The 27,424-nt window shown below is 42.2% G+C and overlaps 2 protein-coding genes across 2 annotated transcripts; both read right to left on the bottom strand.

The window, feature by feature from the left end:
- Nucleotides 1–4,631: 4,631 nt before the first annotated feature.
- Nucleotides 4,632–6,190, bottom strand: LOC116521663 (ribonuclease-like). Its single transcript, XM_032236321.1, has 2 exons — nt 6,137–6,190; nt 4,632–5,096 (listed from the first exon to the last, which is right to left on the bottom strand). The coding sequence occupies exons 1-2, from the start codon at nt 6,188–6,190 to the stop codon at nt 4,632–4,634; spliced, it is 519 nt and encodes a 172-aa protein (XP_032092212.1).
- A 13,271-nt stretch (nt 6,191–19,461) lies between these two features.
- LOC116522807 (ribonuclease-like) lies at nt 19,462–25,256 on the bottom strand. The gene is made up of 2 exons (XM_032237844.1): nt 24,781–25,256; nt 19,462–21,298 (listed from the first exon to the last, which is right to left on the bottom strand). Exon 2 carries the CDS (start codon nt 21,282–21,284, stop codon nt 20,841–20,843), a length of 444 nt encoding a protein of 147 aa, XP_032093735.1. The 5' UTR covers nt 21,285–21,298; nt 24,781–25,256; the 3' UTR covers nt 19,462–20,840.
- Between the last annotated feature and the right edge of the window lie 2,168 nt (nt 25,257–27,424).

Raw genomic sequence — 27,424 nt, forward strand, 5'->3', positions numbered from 1 at the left:
CACTCGGCGGTAGGCGGGGTTTTAATTTTTTTTTATATAAAGTTATGGCGAGGGGGTTTATTTGCATAAATCTTTCACATTGGGTTCATTCATTGGCTGACCCGATGCTTTCAGGCTGTATATCCCGAGCCCTTCATTTGCATATGAAACGCGCAATTTATTTCAGGCTGTCCCCCCGCCCGTTATTTCCTTTAGCAGATATGGGCGAGGAAAATGAGAGGAGGGAAGAGTATCTCTCCCCCCCCCCCCCGTTTTCTTTGCTTTTGGATGAAAGGACTCTTTTTGCAATATTTCAGGTAAATAATATTGCAATACTGAATTCCCCAGAGTGCGATTCACTAGCCCTTTGATCTTAGGTGTTGTGGGAAGCCACCCCACATAATATAAATCCTCCAAACTGTCTTTGAGTCACCCAAGATTTAATTAATTACATCCTTTTGATAGATAAACAGATAGATAAACAGAATTGGAAGGGATCTTGTAGGTCATCTAGTCCAACCCCCTGCCCAAGCTGGAGACCCTGCCTACACCATTTCTGACAAATGCCAGTCCAATTTCTTCTTGAAAGCTTCCAATGATGAAGATCCCACAACTTCCAAGGCAAGCTAAGGGGGCGTGCATTAGTGCACCAGCGTCTATACCATCCCTGTCCTATTGTCCCCATTTATTCGTACCCCATTCCTGTGTTCGTTTCCATGTTTATATTTATACCTCTTATCTGGTACATGTTTGACTAAATACATGCATGCATGCATGCATGCATACGTAAAGCTGTTCCATTGGTTGATTGTTCTCCCTGTCAGAAAATTTTCTCCTTTTTCTAATCTTTTCCTTTTTGAATCTCTCCTTGATCAGTTTCTATCCGTTATTCCTCCGTTATTGGCCTTCAGGTGCTTTGGAGAATAGTTTGACCCCACTAGTCTCTGTGGCAGCCCCCTCAAATATTGGAAGACTGCTATCATGTCTCCCCTGGTCCTTCTCTTCCCTAGATTAGCCATGCCCAGTTCCTGTAACCGGTCTTCATATGTTTTAGTCTCCAGTCCCATAATTATCTTGATTGCTCTCCTCTGCATTTTTTCTAGAGTCTCAACATTTTTTTTATAGTATAGTGGTTAAAACTGGATGCAGCATGGCCTTACTAAGGCTTTATAGAGTGGTATTAGTACATCACTTGATTGTGATTATGTCTCTCTGTTAATGCAATTTGGGATTGCATTGGATTACTTCGCTGCCGCTGCACACACACAGCTAGTTTATGATTCAAACATTATACACTGAAACTATACAGTCCTATCTACTATATTGACTATGTACTCTGAATATTTAAATATTTCCATCACTTTGGACATCTTTTAGATTTTCCAGGATTCTTTCCTGGTGTATGTACATGTTGTCAGTACCTAGCTTGGGGAGGGGGGGAGAGGTGTTAAAAAGAAAGGTAGAACCTGATTAATATTTGGATGGGAGACCACTAGGAAAAGCCCATGCTCGGAAAGCAAAACAAAATTGTGGAAGAAAGCAAAAACATACTGTTTCCTGCATTGCTTCTAAGAAAACGTGTTAAAGTCTGGCCGCCACAGACTTGATCATTAGATGGCAGCAAAGAACTGGAGATTTGTGTACATCTTAGCTGTCCCCTGGATAAAGACTATCTCTCTGATCTGGTTTTAAAAGACTGTTCCCATGAACACAATTAAGCCTCTTGGTTAAAAACCTAGTGACGCCTTCACATAACATGCTGCAGAAAGTTAGCACCTTCCACTCTCGTAGAAAAATGGAATATTCTAGGAAATATTTAAAAGGCAGAATATTATGTTTACTTGGAAAAAAGGAGAAACGTGTTTTAAAGACAAAGCAGCTTCCTACAGCTCCCTGCCCCTGCCCCCTTTCAGATCCAGGATGATGGGATTAAGATATGGCCCTTAGGACATGATAGGATTAGCACTCTACCCATCGCACCACATGGCACCTGGGAAGATTACATCACCCAGCAAGGCTCAACCAAGCCTGGGACTCAGGATAGCCTGCAGAGTTGCTTCTGCATGTCCCCATGGGAGTCTGACAACCAATCAGAATACAAACTCAAATTCAAAAGCCAGAAAGTGTATAAAACTCAGGCACACTCAGCATCTCTTCCCCTTTTTTTCTTCACCCAACATCTTCAAGGCATGTGATCCTGTCCACCTTTAAAACCTTCTTTCCAAGCAACTTCCGCAAATCCAGTGTCTTTTTCCCCACTTGGCACTGAACCCGGAAGGACATATCTTCCAACAAGGCTATACTGGATTATGCTTCCCAGTAGTTCACCTTTGGTGGTTTCGAGGCTTGTGGGAACCTGAGAGAGTAGATTAGATCAACGCATTGTGCAAAGCCAGAAAAATGGCTAATACAGTAACAAGGTTACACCACTGTGTACATGTGAGCTATGCTTATGGAAGGAGGAGGTGTGGGTGGCAAAGGGAGAGGATTTCAGATTGCAAACCAGATTTGACCCATTCTACTTTTGAAAATGAGCTGCATGAGCTGGTTCCCCAAAGCAATTGCATTCCATAAGCGTTGGAGGAAGTTGATGTAATCTGTTGTTGCGGAATCTTCCTGTGCAATTAACTTGGCAAACAACTGCTTGCCAAGTAAGTGATTTATTTGCCAAGATTGAGCCATCTGGAATTGGACAAAATGGTGACCTCCCAAATCATGAAAACAACCCATGACGTGAGCAGTTTAGAATTCCTGGTATGTTTCTAGCATACAGCTAGAAAAATAAGAGAGGTTTGTATTTCCTCCACTTATGCGTCTTATACTACAGGTAGTTCTTGAATTACGACTAAAGTGGAGCCCAAATTTTTGTTCGCTAAGTGAATTTTGTTCCATTTTATGATCTGCTTTGCCACGGTTGTTAAGTGAATCACTGTGGTTTCTTAAATTAGTAACGTGGTTGTTAAGTGAAACTGGTTTTTCCCATTGACTTTGCTTGTCAGAAGGTCGCAAAAGGGGATCACATGACACCCCCACCCAGCCACCACGGGATACTGCAACCATCATAAATGTGAGTCAGTTCCCAAGAGTCTCAGTTTGATCACGTGGGATGCTGCAACGGTTATAAGTATGAAAAAAAGGCCATGTCACATTTTTCAGTGCTGTCGTAACTTCGAACGGTCACTAACGGAACTGTTGTAAGTTGAGGATCACCTGTAGCTAATTCTTCTAATAAAAAAGAGAGATCACAATCATTTCCATTATTTAATTTATCAAAGATACAAGCAAAGCTGTGCTAAATGCCTATTGCAATTTCTCTATAGCTGAACGTTAACTTTTACGTCCAGGCGTAAGTCTGTATATAATTGTATGGGTGTATGTATATGCAGAGGTGGGCTGCTGGGGGTTTGCAGGAGTTCAGGAGAACCTCTGTAGTTAAGATTCTGTGCAGTTTGGAGAACCCCCAAATCCCATTCCTGGCTGGCCCCGCCCACCCCTCCCCTTCCCAGGAGTCCCCACACAGCCCATTTTAGATGCAGGAAGTGCAGGGTGGGCACAGAGGCTTGGGGAGGGCAAAAAATGAACCTAGCGGAAGTTTGGGAAGGCCAAAATCGAGCCCGTTTTGGATCCTTCAAAGGTTGCTTTCGGAAACAGAACTTGCCTGTTTCTGAAACAACCAATAATTAAGTATATAGATGAAGGCAGTTTCGATAGAACCTGTTTCAATAAATTGATTAAAGAATAGAAACAGCATTGCACAGAAAGCTCCACCCGTTTGGGACATGTATTGTGGTGTCATTTGATTTATTAAAGGGGAGTAGCCTGCAGCGCAATGCTGCTTTGGTCATGTTGATGAATTCTCAACAAATCTAGTGAAACTTGGAATTGGAGAAGATTCCCAAACGGGGAACTTGTAGGGGGGGGGGGTTGAGTAGGAAGAGTTCAAATCCATCTCAGACAAGCTTTATTTAATTCTCAGAACGCTACCTCTTCTCTACCAATCATCATGAGGAATAGAATAGATTTTTTTTGGGGGGGGGGGTTACATGCAGGGGTCATAATTCTCATAGTCAGATATTATTTGTCAAAGGATACCTGTAAATATTGGGAAGATGGTTAAGATGTCCTTGAACCCTTCTGGAAAGAGATGCACTCTTCTCAAGGGAGGTTTTTTTTTCATATATGGTGCACAGCCTATCATGCATACATTGCAGTGGTGGGTTCCGGATCCTGGTGCAACCAGTATAGGGCAATGGGGCTATTAAGAGTGAGTCTGTTTCCTGCCTAAAATATATATATATACATGTTTTTCCATTTCTCATCCAAGGAAATATAATATTTTGCCTTTTTAATATTTCCTAGAATATTTCATTTTTCTAGGGGGGGGGGGTGCTAACATCCCACAGTACATTTGAATATGATGGTTCAACCCAAATTGCCAATTCTATCCAGGCATCGAATTTCAGACCAATTCTGAACTGCAACTTTGCAGAGATGTTCCAGATAACCTGGCCTGCCAGATTCTTTATATCATGAGATTATGAAGCGATGAGATATGGGTGCAAAAGGGAAGCAAGGATTACGGATTTCAGCGCACTGACTCCGCGAAATAATAACCCAACTACCCAATTGTCGTAGTTTCGAGTGGATCGACTCTACATGAAATTGCTCTCTTCAAAATGGACAGGCCAACCAGAAGAATCACAGTTGATGAGGATTTGCCGTTGTCCCGTCTGAGACGAATAACGACACTGGCCCTGTGACGTTCCCTGTAGATTACAGGTGGTGACAGGGAAGACGGATTTGCTGAGCCGCAAAGCTCTGCGATAATAAGTCCCAGCCCAACTGCAGATGTCCTTCAGCTGGTTGCTTGGAGCATGGACGAAACTGTTGGTGGTTTTGCAGGGCCTGGACATGCCCCTTTGTAGCATCATAACAACACAGTAATTCTGCCCCATGACTTTGGTCTCGGGAAAATCCTGGTGCTCCCTTAGAAACTTCTTATGCCGGGGATTCTCAGAGGAGCTTTGGCTTGCAATCATACAAGGTGCCATCAGCAGGAAGAACACCGGACAGCCCCATTTCTTCAGAACCAGAAGCATAGCTGATTTCAGGTGGACCTGAAACCAGAGAAAAAAAGTAGGAGGATCAGGACAGAGCTGCCTAATTTGTGACCAGCTAAAATAAAAACAGTTCAAACAACTGTCCTTGAGACCTTCAAACTTTATTATCAGAGTGCAATATGTGTACAATGAGGTTGGTTGAGCCTTCCTTTGTGCACCCCCCCAACCAGAAATGGTATCCTCTTATCTTCACTACTGGTTTGGTAGTGGGAGCATGTGCAGAAAGTCCGTGATGATGTCTGGGTGGGTGGGCGGAGCCTCGTACCGCTGCCCGAACCAGTGCAAACCGGCAGAATGCCAAACTCTGCCCATAGGACAATACAACACACAGTGAAAGACAAAAAATCTCCAGCCCAGTGAATACTATTAACAAATACCCAGTCCTATCACACCATGTGAACTTATTGCACGTTGCACCGGTCCCGCAAGTCAATCGTACTATGTTGTTGTAGAGTTATGTTTCGTTTGGGAGTCTGACAGCCTATGGTTAAAAGCTGTTCTTCGGCCTGTTTGTGTGGCTGCTTATGTTTCTATATCTCCATCCAGATGGTATGAGAATAAAGAAGAGCTGACCAGAATGTGAGTCATCCCTGAGGATTTTCCTCACTCCTCTAAGGCAATGAGCCCTAGCGATCTCGTCTAGTGGTATCGGGACAGCCCATAATGTATTGTGCTGTGCTCACCACCCTCTGTAGCAGAGGTGGGTTCCTACCAGTTCGGCCCGGTTTGGCCAAGTAGGTAGTAACTCACCCTGCCACGCACTGAAACGGTTCTCTCGGCAGCGCCATAGGCAACGCCATCTTGTTTTTTGTTTCTTCGCATGCGCAGAAGCATTTTTTTTAGTACTGCACATGCACCCGTAGTATGCATTAGGCACCCCTGCGCGCAAACCGCATCCCTGAGCAAACCGGCAGTAGCAACCGCCAGAACCCACCCTTCTCTGTAGTGTCTTTCTATCCACGGCATACCACACCATAACGCAGTGAGTGAGGGCGCTTTCTGTTGTGGCTGGTTCAACATGGGTAGCCATATCTCACCATAGCAGTGATGATGTCATCAAGGCCATTGTGTCCCATGTGATAGGAGAACATTGTGCAGATCAAAGATTAAAGGATATCTGTGCTACTTTAATATTTATAGTATTCTGATATAATAAGCATGAATTAGTTTCTGGCACTGTGACAGCTGGGTAAATTTCTGCTAATTTTGGGACCACTTTTATGATCTTGGTGCCTTCTGTTTTGAAGGTCAACTCATAGAATAATTGAACTGTGAAGTCAAGAGGCAAAGAGATTTATCTCCTTTAGACTGAATATCCCCAGTTCCTCCATAATTCAAAGACATTATAACATCTGGGAGGAGGCAACTTGAAAAGAGGGCTAAAGTCTGCATTGAGTGAACTCTATATTAGAACGTGGTAGCAGAAGACTCTTTTAAAATACTTCCACTGTATGCCTATGTAGATTATCAGTCATCCAGGTCATAGTTGTCTCAAAAGTGCTCCCCCCCCTTTTTTTTTCTTTTCAAAAGGCAACTGGACTGTTTTTTGAGAAAGACAAAGAAGATGTTTCACTTCTCATTCCAGAAGCTTCAATTGTCCCAACTGATGAAACTTTTTGGATGAGATACGAAACATCTTTTTCTTTTTCCGCTATAAAAATATCCATCAGGTGGCAGCATTTAACTCACTTTGACCATTATTAAAAAAACTAAGAAGTGTCAAACTCAATTAGTGCAAGCTGAAGACCATTAGGAAGTACTAAAGCTACCGTAGTAAGAATAGTGATACATAGAAACAAACAAAAAGGATTGCAGTGAAGACCTTTGGTATAAATAGTCCTCAACGTACGACCACGATTGAGCCCAAAATTTCTGTTGTTAAGCAAGACATTTGTCAAATGAAGTTTGCCCCATTTTACCTTTCTTGCCACACTTAATAAATGAATCACTGCAGTTTATTAAACTAGTAACAGGGTCACTTTTTTCAGTGCCATTGTAACTTTGAATAGTGAACTGTTGTAAGTTGAGGACTACCTGTACCTATTTCTTTCGACGCAGTGAATTCCCTGCTTCCTTGAAAATAAGACCCAACCAGAAAAATAAGCCTAGCATCGTTTTCTGGATGCTCATAATATAAGCTCTACCCCCAAAATAAGTCCCAGTTAAGATCCTCAGCCAGCCAGACACATTTAGTACCGTATTTCCTGAAAATAAGACCTAACCAGAAAATAAGCCCTAATGTGTCTTTTGGAGCAAAAGTTAATATAAGATCTGGTCTTATTTTCAGGGAAAAACAGGTAACTACAGTGAACACAGAAGACTGATGCATCCAAGGCAGCTTACAAACATACATCACTTAGTAATATGCATGCTTGGTTGGGGATCAGCCCTTGTGAAATCAATTGCAAAAGTCCTGCTTTCAACTGAACTCTGTTGCAGTAAAGCCAAGAGGAAGTCATTTAGCAAAAGCGCAAGGCAACAAAAATGTCTTTAGTGTAGAAAATATGGAAATACTACCTTTGAATGCAAATGTACATGTTTTAAGGAGAAGAATTTGAGGATAGCATTTTGCCTAGGTGCCCTGATCAATTTTGCCTAGGTGCTCTGATCTATTTTTTGCTACACAACAAGTGTGTCCTTGCATTTTCCCCATGAACATTCTATTATAGTCTTAAGCTAAGAGTCAAATGTAAGAGTTCTTTATACAGAAGTAGTCAGAAATCATTCTTTGTATCTGTTTTTTTTCCCCCTTTCTTTTTCTTTCTACATTTTTCAAATCTCTATTCTTCTTCTCTCTTCATTTCTTATTGTTTATATTGTGGTGGTGCAGTGGTTAGAAGGCAGTACTACAGGGCTAACACACTGCTCACTCCAGGAGTTCAAATCTCACCGACTCAAGGTTGACTCAGCCTTCCATCTTTCCGAGGTGGTTAAAATGAGCACCCAGATTGTTGGGTTCAATATGCTGACTCTGCTTAGAAAGGGCTGTAAAGCACCGTGAAGCAGTGTATAAGTCTAAGTTCTATTGCTATTATTAGTTTATGTTGTTTTTTGATGGAACAAGTGTGTTTTTGTAAGGGCACTACTTAGATGCCTTGTGATGATTAATGCTAGACAGCAACATTGAACAAGTGATTGTCTGTTATGAAGCAGACACTAGGAAAGTTTATTAGTTCATTTGATTAATGGGGGATCCTCAGTGCTCTCTGAGCTTTGTTTCTTTCTTGCAGATGTTTCATTTCCAAACTAAGCAACATCAGCATTGATGTTGTTACCTGGTTTGGGTAATGAAACATCTGCAAGCAAACAACCAAGTTCAGAGAGCATCAAGGATCCCTCATTTCAACCCTGAGCTACAAATATTCCCCTTTAATTCCAATGCCCAGACATTCCTCCATTCATTCTCTCCTCTCAACAACTTCCCTATGTGGTGGATTAGATTGAGAGAGAAATTTGCTCAAATTAAGCTATCAAACTCCTGGGCTGAGGGTGGCCTAGAATTGAAGTTTCCCCATTCCTGGTCCAACAGCTTATCCAAAAGAGGACTCTGGCTGCTTGGTGGACCAAACAAAAGTGATGTTCCCCCCTCTCAAAAAAAAAGAAAAAGTGTTGCATGCATATAGTTGCCTTCTCCAGCTGAAAAGCCCTGCTGATTCAGCCAGTTTGCACCACTTCAGAAGAAACAGTTGTTAACTTTCTGAGCAGTTTCATGAACTGATTGTTGGAAGAAACATTAGAGCAGAGAACTGGTTGTTAAATTATTTGAATCCCACCACTTTCCTTGGCCACAAGGATCCCACCACTTTCCTTGGCCACAAGGAAAGAGCTGAAATTCTTTTCAGCCATCTCTTCTTTATGTATGTTGGACTGTGTTTTGAACCTTGTTCTTTCTCTGAATACCTGAGCTGCCCAGGGTTGTTTGGGAGAAGAGCAACACCTAAATCTAAATAAATAAAATCCTGTAACAATGCATTATAAATAGTCTCTCCCTTCCTGCAAGCAAAGAAACTCTGAAACCATAATTGTGCCCCGGGTTTCGTTTCATTAGCCAAGCTGAATGAAACTGGGTTTTAAATATGTGAAACAAAGACTTTTTTTTTTTTTGGCTTCTCATCATCTAACCTAGGGAGTGACAATTTAGTCCTCTCTACATTCTTTTAAAAGACAGATCTTCTCTGCCTATCATTCTTCCCTGCTCTGGAAGACATCCAAGGCATCTGGGTAACATCTGGAGAACACCAGCTCACTTTTTCCTGATTTTGAGTTCGCAGTCTGCAAACACCAACATCCTCTTCCAAAAAATAATAACAGTACAGAACTCACCTCCAAGGAATTCGCACAATTGGGAGTCAAGCCAAATGATGCCTACATTTTCTGCTGCTTTCTGGGCCTCTTTATACATTGCTCGGCCAAGGGTTGGGGTGAGCCTTCAGTGATCGCTTAGAACTGGACAGAACCAGTGGATCACATGTGGCTAAAAAAGAGGAGGAGGATTGGGATTAGGAAGAACAAATTATCCAAGGGTTTCTTTCTTAATCAGTAAACACATCACCGTTCCGTGAGTCTCAATTTTGTTTTCCTGGCATGTGATTCTTTGACCTTTCAGCTGATGAAGAAATGTGAGGAATGACTCCCTTTTTAAGGAATTAAGTCAATCCCTGATGTTTATGACCAGGGCTACATAGCAAGATGGAGAAGTTGAGAATGAAAGGATGTTTGTTTGAGTTGCATTTGAATAAGAAGGTATGTCATTTGAACGTCCAAGCCGATGTCAAAACCCAAAGTTATGTGTCCTTCAAAATAGACACTTCTACAAAATTTGCAACACAGTTGTCCCAAAAATAGTAGGGAAAGATCTCTGAACAAATATTAGTGGAAGTAATAAACCATTTACTACTTTAGCAATGCTTAGCAAAATTCTTTACAAACCTGATGCACATTAGAAGGAATTAGAAACAAAAATGTGCCTGTTAGGAAATGACACAAAGAAAAAATTTGTGTCTAATAAGAATAATAATGCAAGCATTGGATTAATTAAAGTTAAAGATGAAAAAAGACAGAACTATATATTTATACAAAGGGACACGATGGATCAGTGGCTAAAATGCTGAGCTTGTCAATCAGAAAGGTTGGCAGTTCGGGGGTTCAAATCCCTAGCGTCACATAACGGAGTGAGCTCCTGTTACTTGTCCCAGCTTCTGCCAACCTAGCAGTTCGAAAGCATGTTAGAAAATGCAAGTAGAACAATAGGAACCACCTTTGGTGGGAAGGTAACAGTGCTCCGTGCTTCTTTGGTGTTTAGTCATGCCGGCCACATGACCACGGAGACGTCTTCGGGCAGCACTGGCTCTTCGGCTTTGAAATGAGGATGAGCACTGTCCCCTAGAGTCAGGAACAACTAGCACATATGTTCGAGGGAACCTTTATCTCTCTCTCTCTCTCTCTCTCTCTCTCTCTCTCTCTCTCTCTCTCTCTCTCTCTCTCTCTCTATATATATATATATATATATATATATATATATATATATATATATATATATATATATGTTTGTGTGTGTGTGTTGTGGCCCAGCAGGAGCTGTTGGAGCTGCCACCAGACTCCAACAGCTAGGGGCCCTATTAGTCGGCCCTGGAGGATGTGGAGGACCCTGAACAGGGTTCCGACTCCAAGCAGGGCGCAGAGAGACTGGTTGACCACCAGGTGGTGCCTGAGCCTTGGATCAATGTGGAAGAGACAAGAGAGAGTGATCCAGAATCCAACTGTGAGTTGTTCTGGGATGCACGCCGGCGAAGGGCTACTCGGCGTCAACAACAACTACGTAATTACAGGAGGTAATTACGCTCAGCTGATGGTCATTAAGCTCCTCTTCCAGACTATAAAAGAGACTGCTTGTCTTGGCAGGCTGGATTGCTGCCAGAGTTTGTTTGCATTGCTGCCAAGGTTTGTAGGATTTGCTGCCAAAGTTCTTATCCATTTGTTTATTTGGCTTTCAGCCATCGAGAGTCTGGACTTGTTATTAAAAAACATTCTCATTTACGCTTGTCTCGGCTTTCGTTACTGGATGGAGGAAGGGGGTTATATATATATATATATATATATATATATATATATATATATATATATATATATATATATATATACATACATACATACATACACACACACACATACACACACACACACACACATATACACAGATATATACATACATACATACATACATACATACATACATACATATATATATATATATATATATATATATATATATATATATATATATCTTCCTCCCATATTTGGCAATACCAGGGGTTGTGACTTTAAATAAATAAATAAATAAATATATATATATATGTGTGTGTGTGTCTGTGTGTCTGTGTGTGTGTTTTATTTGTGCTGATAAATAAATAAAGGGAGACTAGTATTTCAAGCTATTTAGCTCTCATCAGCTAGCCATACCCTTACTGGGATTCGATCCTGTGCTGTATTGCATTTTAGGCAAACATCTTAGTCATTATGCCACAGGTCTCCTCCTTATCAGCTGAAGCCAGGGAAGAAGGTATATATTTAGTGTCACAACCCCTGGTAAGCCCCAATTATGGGAGGAAGCTAACTGCTTCCATCATCTGTCAATCGGCTCATCACAGGAGTCCATCACTTTTTAAAAAAATCCTATGCACAATAAATAAAATATTATTTTAAAATGCATTAAAAAAATAAAAGAAAAAAAACAGTTCACTTACCAGCAGGCACACGTGAGCACTCCAAGTCAAACCAGAATGATGTAGATGTTAATACAAACAACTGAGCAAATTAAAATGGTGAAATTAGTCAAGGAAATATTTTTCAAACAAACTTTGCCACCATTTTTTCCACACTAGCCGACCTCCAACCTCCGTGCCCCTCCCCTCCGGAAAATCCAAAAAGGAACACTTGCTACCTCTCTAGCCAAGTATTTCCTGGAGCTCTATGGTACTTGGTCATCTTTTCTTATAAAAGTGAGTAAAAGGGGGGGGGGTCCGTTTTCTTGCTTTAAAGTTTTAATATTTTCAAGGAAAGTACTGAGACAGAGAGAGAGGTGTTAGACAGAGTGTCTTTTGTCTTGCCCCGGTTAGGATTTCTTAAGCAAATCCACTGGGCTTTCAACTTTTTTAAAACGCCCCAAGACACGGGACAAATTGTTATAAATCGTGACCCTCCCGCTGAAATCGGGACGTCTGGTCACCTTATTGATACCCGAACAATGGAAATGGATTCTCTTAATCTTCCCTATTGCTATGAAATTAGTTGTTCAATACTGGGAAAATATAGCCCTGATTCCTTGTGGCTTGAAGCCTTGATGTTTCCTTGTGACCTATGAGAAAGCTTGCTTACAGCAGCAGCTCTCACCTGGATAAGGACCAATCTAAAAAAACAGAAGATTACTAACAATAGGAGATTACAATTTGGAACTCGGTTGGCATGGCTTTATCTGGGATGGGAAAAACAAAACCCATAGCTATTTCCAGAAACATTTAAATAGAAAAGCTGTACTTCAAATATGGTTAAAAATCAAAACAAAACACTACAACAAAATCCCAGTCTGGCTATCCACAATGGAAGCTCTGATATACCTGAACGTATTGGATATAAACAAGATAATAAGATATGAAGACATGTTAGATAACCAAGAAAGGTTAAAAACAAGGGAAGAATTGAAAGACAAGCGAATAGACATAGGCTGGTGGCCCTATTTACAAATACAGGCAAGGTATAAAAAAGACAAGGAAAGAGAATGGATTTTATAAGGAGACACAAGAGTTGGATAAAATTCTACAGGGAACTGAAGAAAAACTGATTTAAAAATATATCATTATTTATTAAAATTTAAAATGGAAGAAGAAACTGAAAGAAACAATGATAACATCGGCGGCAAATTTTGGGTATACTATAGAATTGGCAGAATGGGAAAAAACTTGGGAAATAAATTTTCCCACTATATCTTTAAAGTGCACTTTAAAAGGGAAAGAGCTGTTTTCTTGTGCCAAGGTTGTGCTCCCATTGTAGACATCATGGCATGTATGAAAAGGCTTCCATGCTTACATGTTTTGTTGTTATATTCTTTTCCCCACCAACATAAAAAAAGATGTGGAGACTCTAGAAAAGAGTGCAGAGAAGAGCAACAAAGATGATTAGGGGACTGGAAACTAAAACAAATGAAGAACGGTTGCAGGAACTGTCTAGTTTAATGAAAAGAAAGACTGTGGGAGACCTGATAGCAATCTTCCAATATCTCAGGGGTTGCCACAAAGAAAAAGGAGTCAGGCTATTCTCCAAGGCACCTGAGAGTAGAACAAGAAGCAATGGGTAGAAACTAACCAAGGAGAGAAGGAGAAATTTCCTGACAGTTAGAACAATTAATCACTGGAATAACTTGCCTCCAGAAGTTGTAAATGCTCCAACACTGGAAGTTTTAAAGAAGAGATTAGGTAATCATTTTATCTGAACTGGTGTAGGATTTTCTGCCTAAGCAGGGGGTTGGACTAGAAGATCTCCAAGGTCCCTTCCAACTCTGTTATTCTATTCTATTCATTCTATTCTATTCTATTGCAATGTTGTATTGTTTTTTCTTTTGTTCTGTTTTATTAAACAAACCCATGCATTTTTTTAAAAAAACAATTCTCTAACCGCATGGAAGAGCAACTGAAAGGGAGGCTGTGAAAAACCCACCACATTTCTACATGAAAAACCACTTCTTTCTTGGGGTAATTTTGCAACTCATCGAAGAGTAACGACAGCACCTGTAAATCTTCTGGGTGATTTTAGCATTTGGCTGTGTGTTCACATCCCACATGAATTGGACATGCCTTCAGTGAAAGGCGACCATGAATGATTGCGAAAATGTGAGTTGTTTCCTTGACTGGGCTGCTTGCCATCTCAAAAAAATAGGGTGGAGAGAGGCTGAATGGGGTCTTCCTGCAAAAAGAAAGGCATGGAGATAATTCCTGAAGGATAAGCCACTTCAGAGTATTTGTGTAAAGTTGCACAAAAGGATCAGATGTGGAATCACCAGGACACCAGCCCTTGGCTTAATTTTAAAGTCTTTTTCAAGAGATCAGATTAAACATCTCTCTAGAGTAAATTTTTCAAAAGTATGAGAGTACCTCCCTTATGAAGGTGCAGACAGAATCAAGAGGAGGTGTGAAGAACCTTCAGCTATGCCTTATTACAATAAAACCTTCTTTCTCAATGTTTTATTGTATTTCTTCATGGTTTGTTTGAGTCTGAGGTGGGCTCGGTTTGGCCGAACTGGTAGTGGTTTAGTGGCCTGGGTTACTGGAACCGGCAGCGACCTAGGCCTGCCACGCCCCCGAACTGGTTCTCCTATGGGGCCGTCATCTTGATTTTCTGTTCTGCGCATGCACAGAACAATTGTAATTGCACAAATTTATTTTTTGTTCTTTTTAAATGTTTTGCGCATGCGCAGATCTATTTTTGTGCAAATGTGCCCCCGTGCACCGAACTGGCAGTAATGCCAGGAGCAACCAACCCCTGGTTTGAGTTCAATGTGAAAAGGAGACAAGATGACAAAAAAAAAAAATAGAAACCCTTACTCTAGAACAAGGTGAGGAAACAATGGAGGGAGAAGTAGTAGCATTTCTTTTCCTTTTATGGAAGACTAGCTGGATACCCATGCTTCGCTACGAAACCATGTGATTGGGCCAGCCCTTAGGCTGGATGAGTCACATGTTGACCATGCCCATATAAGGCAACTGGCAGTTGGAACAGAGTTCACCACAGGTGGGGAGGGGGAGTAGAACGTCTCATTTCTTAGCATCAATGTCTGTTAATACAATACTCTATAAGAAATACTGATGATCTGATGGTCATTTTGAAAAATCCTTTCTTAGTGAGCACCTAGAAACCAAGAGGAATTTCAAGTTTGTAGTCTTTGCAGTTCTGTAGATATAGATGAAGAAGACTAGGTGGGGAACACTGGCAAAACGGAAGCAAGCTTATTAGTGACTGAACATAGGAACACATCAACCTCAGATAGTCATAGCCCAAAACTTGGACTGTATATGTCATTAAGCTTTCTCACCACACATTGAAGATGTCGTATGGACATTGCAAGGCTAGGTTCACAACATCTGGGAAGAGATGACAGATGACCACAGATGTCCTGATACAACAGAGAAGAGGCTATTGACTGGCATCTGAGAGTTGTCACTTCCTACATGTCTATGGATGAGAAGTGAAACACCTTCAGAGAAAGTCCAGTTGACTCTTAAAAAAGAACCTTTGGGCCACTTCCTGCAAATTTATCATAATCATGGTTCTATCAGAGTTGGAACTGCTTCACTAGAATTGGGGGGCCCTCTTCATCCTTCTGTGCCCCTCTTTCAGTGTGGCCTGCAAAGAAAATATGGCATTCCTAAAAGAATGGTGTGGCCACTTTTGATGCTTCAAAGGCACATATTTTGAAGGCATTAGATTGGCTGTTTTCACACAACTCCCCAGAACAGGATAGATAAGCCTGTTTAAGGAAGCCTTAAGAAAGATCTTCATTATATACCACTCACGGGGATTTATTCAGTACATTTTTGACATTCTGGAGTGAATAACCTCAACTGCTGATGATCCTGGCCCTTATCTTAAGAAATGCACATATTATTCTTTCAGTCAGTTTCCATTGGACTGGTCAATATTTGGTCATAGATAGAACAGCAACAAACAGGAACGATCCAGTACAGGCAGAAAAACTTTGGTTTCCACCTCTAATATTCATCAAGCTTTTGATGCCGCCTTCAGGTCTAGTTTCCTTATCTCGTTTACTCTGACTCCAAAGATTATATCTGGGGAAAACCAACTTTTGTAGGTCAAATACCTTTCTTAGTTCTTGAAATCCATCTGGGCCAAAGAAAGGTGAGCAACCTTCTTCCGATGTAGAATCATCGCTGGAGCTCCTTTGGTTTGTGAAAACATTTTCTCCCACATGTCTCTGTGGTTTGGTTAGGTAATGAGAGATTGCAACATCTGGAATTCCTGTGAGTTGCGAATGTATTTTCTCCCACATGCCATTCTGGTTTTGTTAGTCAATGAGAGATTGCATTTTTTTTTTCCCAGGCCACAAGTCCAGTTTGGCTCATGGTGGTTCCACTGAACTGGACAAGACTTTGGAACATTTTTGGTCAACTTCTACCATTTATCCCAACCCTCAGAAGATTGATAAACTTTTTTTGTCATTTTTTCTTAATCAGAAAAACTCCTGAGCTCCATTTTCGCTGGCAGAGGCACTGTGGGCTAGTCCTTTGCTGTTTTCAGGGCGGCCCCTGTGGGCCAGGTCTGTCCCCCCCCCTGAACAAGTTTGATTGCTCTGAGCATGATCAAAATACATGATCAAAAATCTGCTTTTGGTGGACAATGTAAAACAGGTTTTGAAGCTTCATTGGCATCTTGCCTTTTTTTTTTTTGACTCTTCCCTCCAGTGGATGCTTATGCTGTGACAGGACAATTACGGTAGCTTTTTCTTTTATACACAAATGTGTGTGTGCCAGGGGTGGGTTTCGACCGGTTCGCACCGGTCCCTGCGATCCGGTTGGTCGCCGAACCCGGAAGTAAGTAACTTCCGGGAACGGCGAAGCCCCCCCCCCCCGCGCCCGCGCGCGCCCGCACACCCGCGCCCACTATTTACCTGGTTTTTACGAATTCTGCGCTTTCCACGCATGCGCAGAACGCATACAGCGCCTGCGCGATCCTCCAGGAGCAGCTGGAGCATTGCGCAGACGCTAGTACGCATGCGCGCACCGCGTGCGTGCACACGCGCGCCGCGTGCGTGCGCGAGGACGCCGCGTGCGTGCGCGAGGACGCCGCCGGCCTCGTTCCAACCGATCCGGTTGGAACGGGGCGAGAAACCCACCCCTGGTGTGTGCATATACACAAATGCACAATGTAGACTCAGTCCCTGTTGGAAAGCAACTTGGATGGGATTCACCCAATTTGTATGTTACTTATTCAAAAACAGTCACTAATATTAATCTCCCCTCTTGGTTTAAGGTAAGTTTTCTTTAGTACATGTTATGTTGTTACTATTAAACCTCTTGGGATTCTCCCCACTACAGCCTTGGGTAAAGGCTACATAACTGGGCTGCAATCTTCCCGTGCTGGCAGGAAAGTGAAATAGAAGATAGTAATGGAAGTGGGGTGCCTTCTTATCTAGCTTATAAGGAAAACATGACAAAAGTAAACTTATATACACAATCCTCATAATTATATACAAAACTTCTGCAGGAATACGGCAGTGGCTTCATAATTGGATGTCCAAATCAGCTGTCCAGGCGATGGCCTCTGGCAGTTGCTTCAGGCTGGGTGTGGCCGGCTCAATGTCACTGGTGTTGGGGCTGCCAATTGTGGCCTGAGCACTCAGGAAAAGTGGGCTTCCAAGCTCCATTTTCGGCTGTGATGCCCTCCTGCAACTCTCTGCCACTGAAAATGGAGCTTCCACTTTTGCTGGCAGAGGCACTGTGGACTAGTCCTTTGCTGTTTTCAGGGCAGCCCCGCGGGCCAGATCTAAGAACCCCCCACAGGCCAGATCTGCCCCCGGGCCTTGAGTTTGACACCCCTGTTCTGGAGAATCAGATAACGCATGTGGTAGGCAATCTTGGACAATATGCTTAACAGTTTCCATGTCAGCACCACAGTCACAACAAGGGGAATTTTTCCACCCCCACCAATACAGGACGGAGGCATTTCTTCCATTGCTTCTGTTCAATTTCAACCAGACAGAAAAAGGCAGGTGAAAACTAGGTGGTTAATAGAGGGATCACTAATACAGTGGTGGGTTCCTACCAGTTCGGACCAGTTTGTCCAAACCAATAGAGGTTTGGCGGCCCAGGTCGCTGGAACCGGCAGTGACCCAGGACTGCCACGCCTCCAAACTGGTTCTCTGTTTTGGGCTTATGCGCATGCGCAGCGCATCCATAAGCAAACTGGCAGTAGAGAGTGACGGAAGCCACCCCTGCACTAGTTCAAGTCAGAGGAAGGTACCATTCCTCTCTCCAGGGATTCTTGGAGTTAACCTGGGTAGATGTTAAGTGAATACAGGTAGTCCTCAAATTATGACCACAATTAAGCCCAAAATTTATGTTGCTAAGTGAAACTTTTGTTAAGTGAGTTTGTCCAATTTTACAACTTTTCTCTCCACATTTGTTAAGTGCAGTTGTAAAATTAGTAACACTGTTGTTAAGTGAATCTGGCTTCCCCATTGACTTTGCTTGTCTGAAGGTTGAAAAAGAGGATCACATGACTCCGGAATACTGCAACCGGTCATAAATGTGAATCAGTTGTCAGGCATCAGAATGTAAATCACATGACCATGGGGATACTGCAATGGTCATAATTATGGAAAATGTTGCTAAGTCACTTTTTTCTCTGTTGTCGTAACAGTCACTAAGCGAACTGTTTTAAGTCGAGGATTCCCTATATCTGATTTCCGTGCTGATTTACAGGATTTGAAAAATAGTGGTGCCCTCTAGTGACATATTATATTTTTGCATGCCAGATCTGTAGCCCTACTTAATCTCATGGTTTCCCTATTGGCCTCTTTGCAGATTTTCAGATCATTTCTGAAGTTTGAGTCCTATGAGATTGGGCGGCATACAAATTTATTAAATTTCAATTTCAAATTTCAAAATTTTTGAATCCAGGGGTGGGCTGCTGGGGGTTCGCAGGGGTTTGTGAGAATCTCTAGCTAAGATTCTGTGCAGTTCAGAGAACCTCCAAATCCAACTTCTGGCTGGCCTCGCCCCACCCTGCCCCTCCCAGGAGTCCCCACACTGCTTGTTTTGGACTCAGGTAAGTGCAGATTGTGTGCGGAAGCTCGGGGAGGGTGAAAAATGGGCCTACCAGAAGTTTGGAAAGGCACTTTCGGCCTCCGGAGCCTAGGGAGGCTGTTTTCACCTTCCTGAAGGCACAAGGAAAGCCTCTGGAGCCCTGGGAAGGCAAAAACACCACCCCCAACCCAGCTGTGGTGCAGGAGGTTAACTAGGCCATGCCCAGCATGGCCACAGCCACCCAGCAACCAGGCAGAGAACCTGTTGCTGAAATTTTTGAAGCTCATCCCTGTCTGAATCTAAGGTATTTTTCTCTAAAGGAAAAGGTATGACTATGGGAATTATAGTGAGTAAACTGTCCTAAGCCATTCAAAGAGAAGATCAAAACTCATTAAGCTAACAATGTTGTTATTGGGTGTCATGTTTGTTGCTCAAAACAATAGGCACTTGTACAACAGTTGGGGCTGGCAAATAATGAAAAAGCAGATTAAAAAAAAAGACACACATTTCCAAATGACAACAGTAATAGTAGTGATCATACCACAATGCCATTCTGTATGTAAACGAAGACTTTATTGCATGAAGCTGCTAGAGGAAAGAGATCCAAACAAAAGCTATAAATAGATATTTTCCACTTTCCATCAATCCCAGAAATAATAACATACAGTTTCATTCTTGATTTTCCACAAACATTTGGCGATGGAGGTAAAAACACTCAAGACATATTAGCTTAAAGAACCTTTCATGTGAATCAATCTTAACAAGAAATGGCTCAGAAATTCTATTCTCTTTTTAAAAAATGTATCTATTTTTTAAGAAAATCATTTTTTTGAAAGAAAACTGCCTTAAATTTTAATTTAATTTGAAAATTTAAAGTTAATTAATTTTTATTTACTTGATATATTTTAATTGAATTAAAGCAAAGTTAATTCTATTTGAATTTGTATTTTTTATATTTATATAAAGAAATTCAGAGCACATCTGTTTCTCCGGGTGCCTAAAATTATGCTTCAATTTGTATTATGGTCACAGACCAGCATTATGTTTCAAAACACATTTCCTCAGGAAGGAAAGCAAATGGTCTAGTTTAAAATGAAAGATGGCTACATTTCCTAGCAAAAAAAACCTCTGACCCTATAAAAGTAATTTGGACATGTAGCATTTTAAATACCACGACTTCTCACATGTCATCGCCCATGGGAGAAGTGAGTTGTGATATTTAAGTCACATAGCTGAAGAATGCTAGTTTGGGGTGGCTGCTATATACTCCAATATCCAGTTTTCTCTGCAGAATTATTAGCCTCAATTTTCCTCAAAAGGCAGAAAAACAGAAAGTTTGACGTTAGAGAAGCTATATCAACATTTTGATGGATACAACAGTCATTTTGATTCACAGCCACTAGAAGGCAGTATAGAACAAACAAAAAAAGAGAGACTGAAATATATTATTGCCATAATTTGGATTGAATGTCTGTTAGATCACAGCAAAAACTTCCGACCTGACTATATTTTAGACCTCACCACTTTAAGATGTGTAAACTACAACATCTAGAATTCCCTGGAAGTTTTTCTGTATCACTTTGCAGCTATCTTATGGTCACCAGACCCAGATATGGTGAGCAAATGAAGGCCTGCCACAGCTCAGATCCCCCACAATTGTATTGGGACTACATCTCCCAGAGTTCCTGTCAGCCAAGCTGGCTGGGAATCATGGGGAATCATAGCCCAATCTATTTGGAGGTCCCCAGCTTGTCTAAAACAGTTGGAGAGGAAGACTGAAAGAAGAGGGGAAGGCAGGTAGAAAGAAACTAAGAAAAAGAGCAAATTGTAACTGAAATACACCATTGCAGTAAAAATAGGAAATCTTCTTGGCTTCTAAAGCAGCTGAAGATATATAATCCCTAACTAGCCATCATGGTTGTCGATATTTCTAAAGAGCTTGCTTGAAATGCACCGGCAGGCCATTTATGCAGGCAACTCGGATGTGCTGGGTGCTAACTCTGCCTCGGTAATTACAATTGGGAGGTGTGGCTCCTCCCCCTGTCACACGGCAAACGGTGAGCTCAAAGGCGTTATTGCTGTCGTAGTAATTATCACTTGAGTAAGTGCCTCCATTGTTGCAGATGGCTTTCACTGCTGTGGCTTCCCCATGGATGAAGGTGTTGGTAGGTTTACACTTGATGTTTGTCATTCCTCTTCGTTGCATCATCAGGTTGCAATAGACCCGGGCGTCCACTCCGCTATTGGGCTTTGCGGCGACATGCTGCCGGTTGAATTTGCCATGAGGGGTTTCTCTCTGGGCAAGCGTTGGCAAGGATCCCAGCAGCAATGCCACAAAGAGTACCAATACCGAATAGGCCAACTTCCGAGGCATGGCGACAACTAGACCTAAAAGAGAAGAGAATGCAGATCACAGAATTGATATCGGGGTAGTACATTTGCGTCTTGAAAAAGTACATTTGGGACAACCGTGACCTGGATGGCTGAGAATCTTCACAGATATCGGGGTGAGAATTTGCATCCCAAACTATCCATCAGCAGAAGCCTACCATATTTTTCGGAGTATAAGATGCACCAAGATTTTCTCCTGGGGGCTACCCCCCCCCCAAAAAATGAGGAAAAAATGGCCCGTTTTTTTGCCCAAGGCATGCGTAGCCTTTAGGAGGCTTGTAGAGTGCTCCTACAGGCTGGGAGTGGGCAAAAATGAGGAAAAAAATGGGCCGTTTTTCACTCGCTTTTGCCCTCCCCAACCCCCAGGAGCACATTGCAGGCCTCCCAAACCCTCTGTATGGCCATTTCTGCAAAGGGGGCGGGGTTTCTGGAGGGAAAAATGCTGTATTCAGTGTATAAGATGCATCCAGATTTTCACCCTCTTTGGGAGTGGGGTTGTAAAAAGGTGCATCTTATACTCCGAAAAATACGGTAGATGGTTTTGGATTTCTAGAACTTCTGAAGATTGACAAAATGTATTTTAGATAAACCTTGGCTATTTCTAAGTGGCTAGATACAAACCATTGCTATTATCAAGGCACTGGCTCAGCTGCTTTGATATCCTTCATCTTAGATAGACAGTCAAAAAAAAAATTGTTACAAGAGAATAGCTTCTAGGAAGCAAATGAAAAGTCAGTTCAATGGGGTATATTTTTGACAAAAACAAGCCCAATGTCAAAAATTACAACTGATTACAGCTAGTCCTTGATTTACAACAGTCCATTTACTGACAATTCAAAGTTACAACGGCACTGAAAAAAAGGGACTTATCACCATTTTTCACACTTAACGTCCTTTGCAGCATCGCTTCAATCAGGGGGTAACAATTTAGACACTTGGCTACTGACTCATATTTATGAAGGTTGCGGTGTCTTGCAATCATCTGACAAGCAAAGTCAATGGGGAAGCTAGATTTCTTTAACAACTGTGTTACTAACTTAACAACTGCAGGAATTCATTTAACAACTGTGGCAAGAAAGGTGGCAAAATGGGACAAAACTCACTTAACCATGGCCTCACTTAACAACAGAAATTTTGGGCTCAATTGTGATCGTGGGCCAAGGACTACCTGTATTAAAAAGAACAGATGCGATGTTGTTGGGAGAAATATCCACCTGGTTGAGTTCCAAGTAGGGAGAAAGACACTGAAAACATGGAGGCCGATTGGAAAGATGGTTTATTGGAGCAGAACCATCAATCACATAGTCCTGGTACAGTTGACCACAGGGAGTGGAGAGTAAGGGTTATTTATGCCCTCTCTTGGGCCCTTGAGCTTCCTGTTCCTGTGCAAGAAATGTATTCTATTAGTTGGTAGTCAGACTCCCACGGGGCCATGTGGGGTCACTTTGTCTGAATCAAGTTTGATTGAAGCCTGGAGGGTGATTCAATGTCCCCAGGTGATTTCGCAATGCAGTGAGCCCTGCTTCTAGATAATCCTATTATGTCCTGAAGGGCAGAGGTGGGTTCCTACCGGTTCGTCCCAATTCAGCTGAACCGGTAGCGGTTTGCTGGCCTGGGTCGCTGGAACCGGCAGCGACCCAGGCCTATCACGCCTCCGAATCAGTTCCCTGGCATATTTTTTCTCTCCATTTTTTAATGTTCTGCACATGTGCAGACCTATTTATGGGCAACTGTGCATGCGCATGGAGCACACACCTGGCACACATGCAAAATTGCGCATGCACCGAACCGGCAGTAATGCTGGCAGCAACCCACCCCTGCCGGAGGGTCATGTCTTAATCTCATCACCCTGGAGCTGAAGGTTTATTGTTTTGTAGATAGGCCCGCCCAGTCCTTTTCAATGGGCACCAAATATCTGCTGGGAGCAGGAAGCTAAAGATCTGAGTTTCTGTTTCCCTTGAGATTTCTATTTCTCTTTTAAGGGAAATATAATATTCTGCCCAGTGGTGGGTTGCTCTTACCATCGCTACCGGTACACTGCTCTTGGGGCCATGCGTCCTGTTTGTGCATGCATGGGCAACCCACTGCTCCTGCGACACCCAGCTGCTTGTTGGGGCTCGCGCAGGCACCACACACTGTGTGCGCATATGCAAATGGCCGGTTGCTTTAAAAACAGGTATAGAATGCGGGCGGGTGGGGCAAACAAGCCACCGTACCGGGTATGCTGTCAGCTGCTCCCGGCTACTACCGGTATGGTCGTACCAGACCGTACCCGGAGAAACCCACCACTGATTCTGCCCTTTTCATATTTCCTATGTATATCCTTTGTGGAGGGCAAAAAATGCGCCTACTAGAAGTTCAGGAAGGCTGGAAACGGTCCCATTTCTGGTCTCCAGAGGGCCCCCGGAGCCTGTTTTCGCCCTCCTGGAGGCTCAAAGAAAGCCTCTGGTGCCTGGGGACGGCAAAAATGGCCCTCCCCTACCATGGTAGAGGCCGACTAGGACATGCCCACCATGGCCATGCCTACAGGGCAGAGAACCCTTTCCTAAAATTTTTGAAGCCCGCCACTGGGTAGAATCATTATATTTCCCCAAAGAAGAAATGGAGAAATACGTTCTTAGAGGCAGAAAGCAGCCCCAAATCTTTCTTAATAGGCTACAGCAGATGCCCGTTAAGAAAGACTGGGCCAGCCTAATCACAAACAAAACACCTTAACCTGCAGCGATGAGATTAAAATTTACATCCTCCTCCACCCAAATTCCAAGAACAGGGCGTGACCTTTTAAGGCATAATAGGGTTAACCCACCACCATTGAAATAGTAAAAGATACCAGGCTCACTACATTGCACAACCCTCCCCCGCCCCCCTGCAGCATTTCAGAAACTGTATAAAAACCCCTGCACCCATCAAGCTAAATTGTCAGCTGCACCTTATGATTGTGTTCATCAATAAACTTTAATTTCTTAAGCAGCCTCCATTTTATTCCCTGCTTGGAACTGAACCAGATTGCTTTTTCTTCCTACACTTAAAAATTGCAACGTTCGGGAGGGTATTTGAAGAAGAATGAAAATGGGAGAAAAAGGAATGGAAAGGCAGAGTTTTTATGCCTCCCCATGTTTACAGAGCAAACAAAGGATAGAAAGAAATACTCAGAACTCCTAGCTCAATTATTCCAGACAGTATGCAGAAATCACAGTAGATTTGAACCAAACCTGTTGCCAAAATAGGGAAGAAGCAACCTCTGCTCTAGAAAAACTGAAGTGGAAGCTAGAAAAATACAATTGGGGATCCTATGGAATGGATTGAATGCAGCAATCCAAATGCCCCTTTTCCAACTTTTCTGATCGTTCATCATGGTTGACCAGAGATCAGCCTACATGCCTTCAAAAATGTTTTCTGCTCCTTCTGATTCTTGATTTATCTCCCCCACTTTATCCACCATGTCGCAGAGAAAATCTTTAGACATTTTAGGAACTCACCCAAAATTCTGGAGGCTGGATCGCTCCCCCTTTTGAGTTTTCTCAGCGGCTTTGCAGGAAAAGAGCAGACACAGCTTTCTCTGTGAGCTGCGTTTTCTCCTTAGTAGATGTGGGTGGAGGCAAAGAGGAAGGAAGAAAACAAATTCCACGAAATCCTAAAGTGCCAAAATATTTTGCAATTGTGAAAGCAATAACATCTGGCCCATTTTTTTTTCCTTTAATTTCCCTTGATTTGTTGGAATGTTAACTCTGTAATAACAAATTAGGTAGTAAGCATAGTGCCAAGCCTGCAGATTTCTTTTGGATCTTTGGCCTTCCATGCTTTCTGTTATTCTACTATGCCTTTTTCTCTTGTGGGAAAATGGGACTGGGGATTGTACGGGGTTACCTACTGTGTAGCCAGAACTAAATTTTTTCTAGAAAGCCAAGGTCATCCTTTGTCTCTGCACCTCACTGGAACTGGATGGGTGAAACTGCCAGCATGACAATGGGAGATTGGACCATGTTATGAAATTGGGGCAAGATCTTGAAAATTCAACTAGGTGGGGAAAACCTGGAAGCTTTCAGATTCGTGTTTTCCCAGATGGGCCAACATGGGCCTGTTAATAAATAAGAACTTAGAGCAACATTTTGCCTTGGATTCTGATTTACTTTTGGATGCTATATGGAACCCTGACACATAGTCTGTCCTGCAGCTGACAAGTGAAAGAAAGCATGTTAATTTAACTTTTTTTCAATCTCTTAACAATGGGAAGGAAAAAACATTTGGAAGTGATTTAGTGGATAAGGAAAAAATAAAGCACAAAAAAGCTGTTTCTCAACAGTTGTTATGTGCCAATTTTAAGAGGACAGCTGGGGACAGGACTTGTATACAGCTAACACTGAGAAAAATCTAAGCTGCATCCTATTAATTATGAAAATAATAATAAATCTGCATAGCAGGCAAAGATAGTCACTTGATCCCAGGATACTGCAGCCATCATAAATATGAGTCAGCTGCCAAACATCCCAATTTTGATCACATGACCATGGAGATAGCACAATGGTCGTAAATGTGAAAACAGACATAAGTCACTTTTTCATTGCCATTGTATCTCTGAATGGTCACCAAACAAATGGTTGCAAGTCAAGGGCTATGTTGGAATTCATTGTTGGAATGTGTTTTTATGCAACAACCACAGTAGTATTCAGCCAGTAGATGGCAGTGTTTCAAATTTGAATGATTGATATATATGCTCTTTTGTTCTGAATAGAATTTCCTGTTTTCTGTTACAGTTAAAATAGTTGAGCAGTAAAGCACGTGGTGACTGTACTCTGTTTGATCAGTGGTTTTATATATAAACAGAATTTCTAACAGACTACCTGTAATGGTTAGTAAGACATGATGTTATAATTTTATTACAATGTTGTTATGTGGTATAGACTGCTTAGCATCCTCTGTAGATTGCTAATATTTAGTTAGCACATTATATTAACACAGCTGGAATAGGTAGCCTATGGTTTGGTGCTAAAGCACCAGGCTTAATTTCATTTTGGTGGTTTAGGGAACAGGTGAGCTCCTATGCAAACACTGTGCCCATGTGTGGTTAAATGTGGTTAAATGCAGCACTGCAGGCTACTGCTAGATCAGCAGTTCAGCGGTTCAAATCTCACCGGCTCAGGGTTGACTCAGCCTTCCATCCTTCCGAGGTGGGTAAAATGAGGACCCAGATTGTTGGGGGCAATATGCTGACTCTCTGTAAACCGCTTAGAGAGGGCTGAAAGCCCTATGAAGCGGTATATAAGTCTACTGCTATAGTCCCCGAAAGGCTAAACTGGAACAGAAGCAAACTAAAAATGCTTCAAAATCCTATTTCTTTACTTCTACCCCCTTCGCCTATAGCTACATCAGAGTGGTGGAAATTGGGAAAACTTCCCAAAGAGCAAAGAGGCAGCTCAGCCTGGAGTTCTTAGGATGCAGGAAAGGGTGGACACTCTCCAATCTTTTCCAAGGTATATATAATTCTGAAGCAAATGTGTGCTTTAATCTGATCAAACTCCTGCCTATAAGTGAACAATAATAAAGAAACTATCCTAAGTATCTGTTTGTGTTGACCTTGGTTCTTTGCATCTGGCATGATATAAGCAAAAATTGAACCAAGATAGGTAAATCTTCCCCAATTCTGTTTGCAGTGGCACCAGCTGTTGTGACATCTGGGTCTCTTTTATTTAATTATTACACAAAAGTCAAAGTTTATTAATTTTACTTCTCACTGGTTTGTTCTGGCATGTTTCTAATGATGTCAGAATTACCTGGGTCAATTATAGCAAGTGTACATAGCAAGTTAGTACTTCCCAAAAACTGTCCCCAGTTCAATATTGTTGCCACTGTAGTGATGCAGTGCCAACATAGCATAATACTCAATTTCTGATTTCCTCAAAGCAGGACAGTTATTGGCTAAGACAGAGGTGTCAAATTTGATTTTATTGAGAGCCACTTCAGGGTTGTGTTTGACCTTGGGGGAGGGGCATGGCCAGGGTGGGCATGGCCAACTTGACGTCACTCATGTCAGGGGGGTGGCCTGGATACTCTGTCAGCGAAAACAGGCTCCCAAGCTCTGTTTTTGGCTGTGATGGCCTCCTGCAACCCTCTGCCAGGGAAAAC

This window comes from Thamnophis elegans, chromosome Z, assembly GCF_009769535.1.
Source record: "Thamnophis elegans isolate rThaEle1 chromosome Z, rThaEle1.pri, whole genome shotgun sequence".
Taxonomy (NCBI): domain Eukaryota; kingdom Metazoa; phylum Chordata; class Lepidosauria; order Squamata; family Colubridae; genus Thamnophis; species Thamnophis elegans.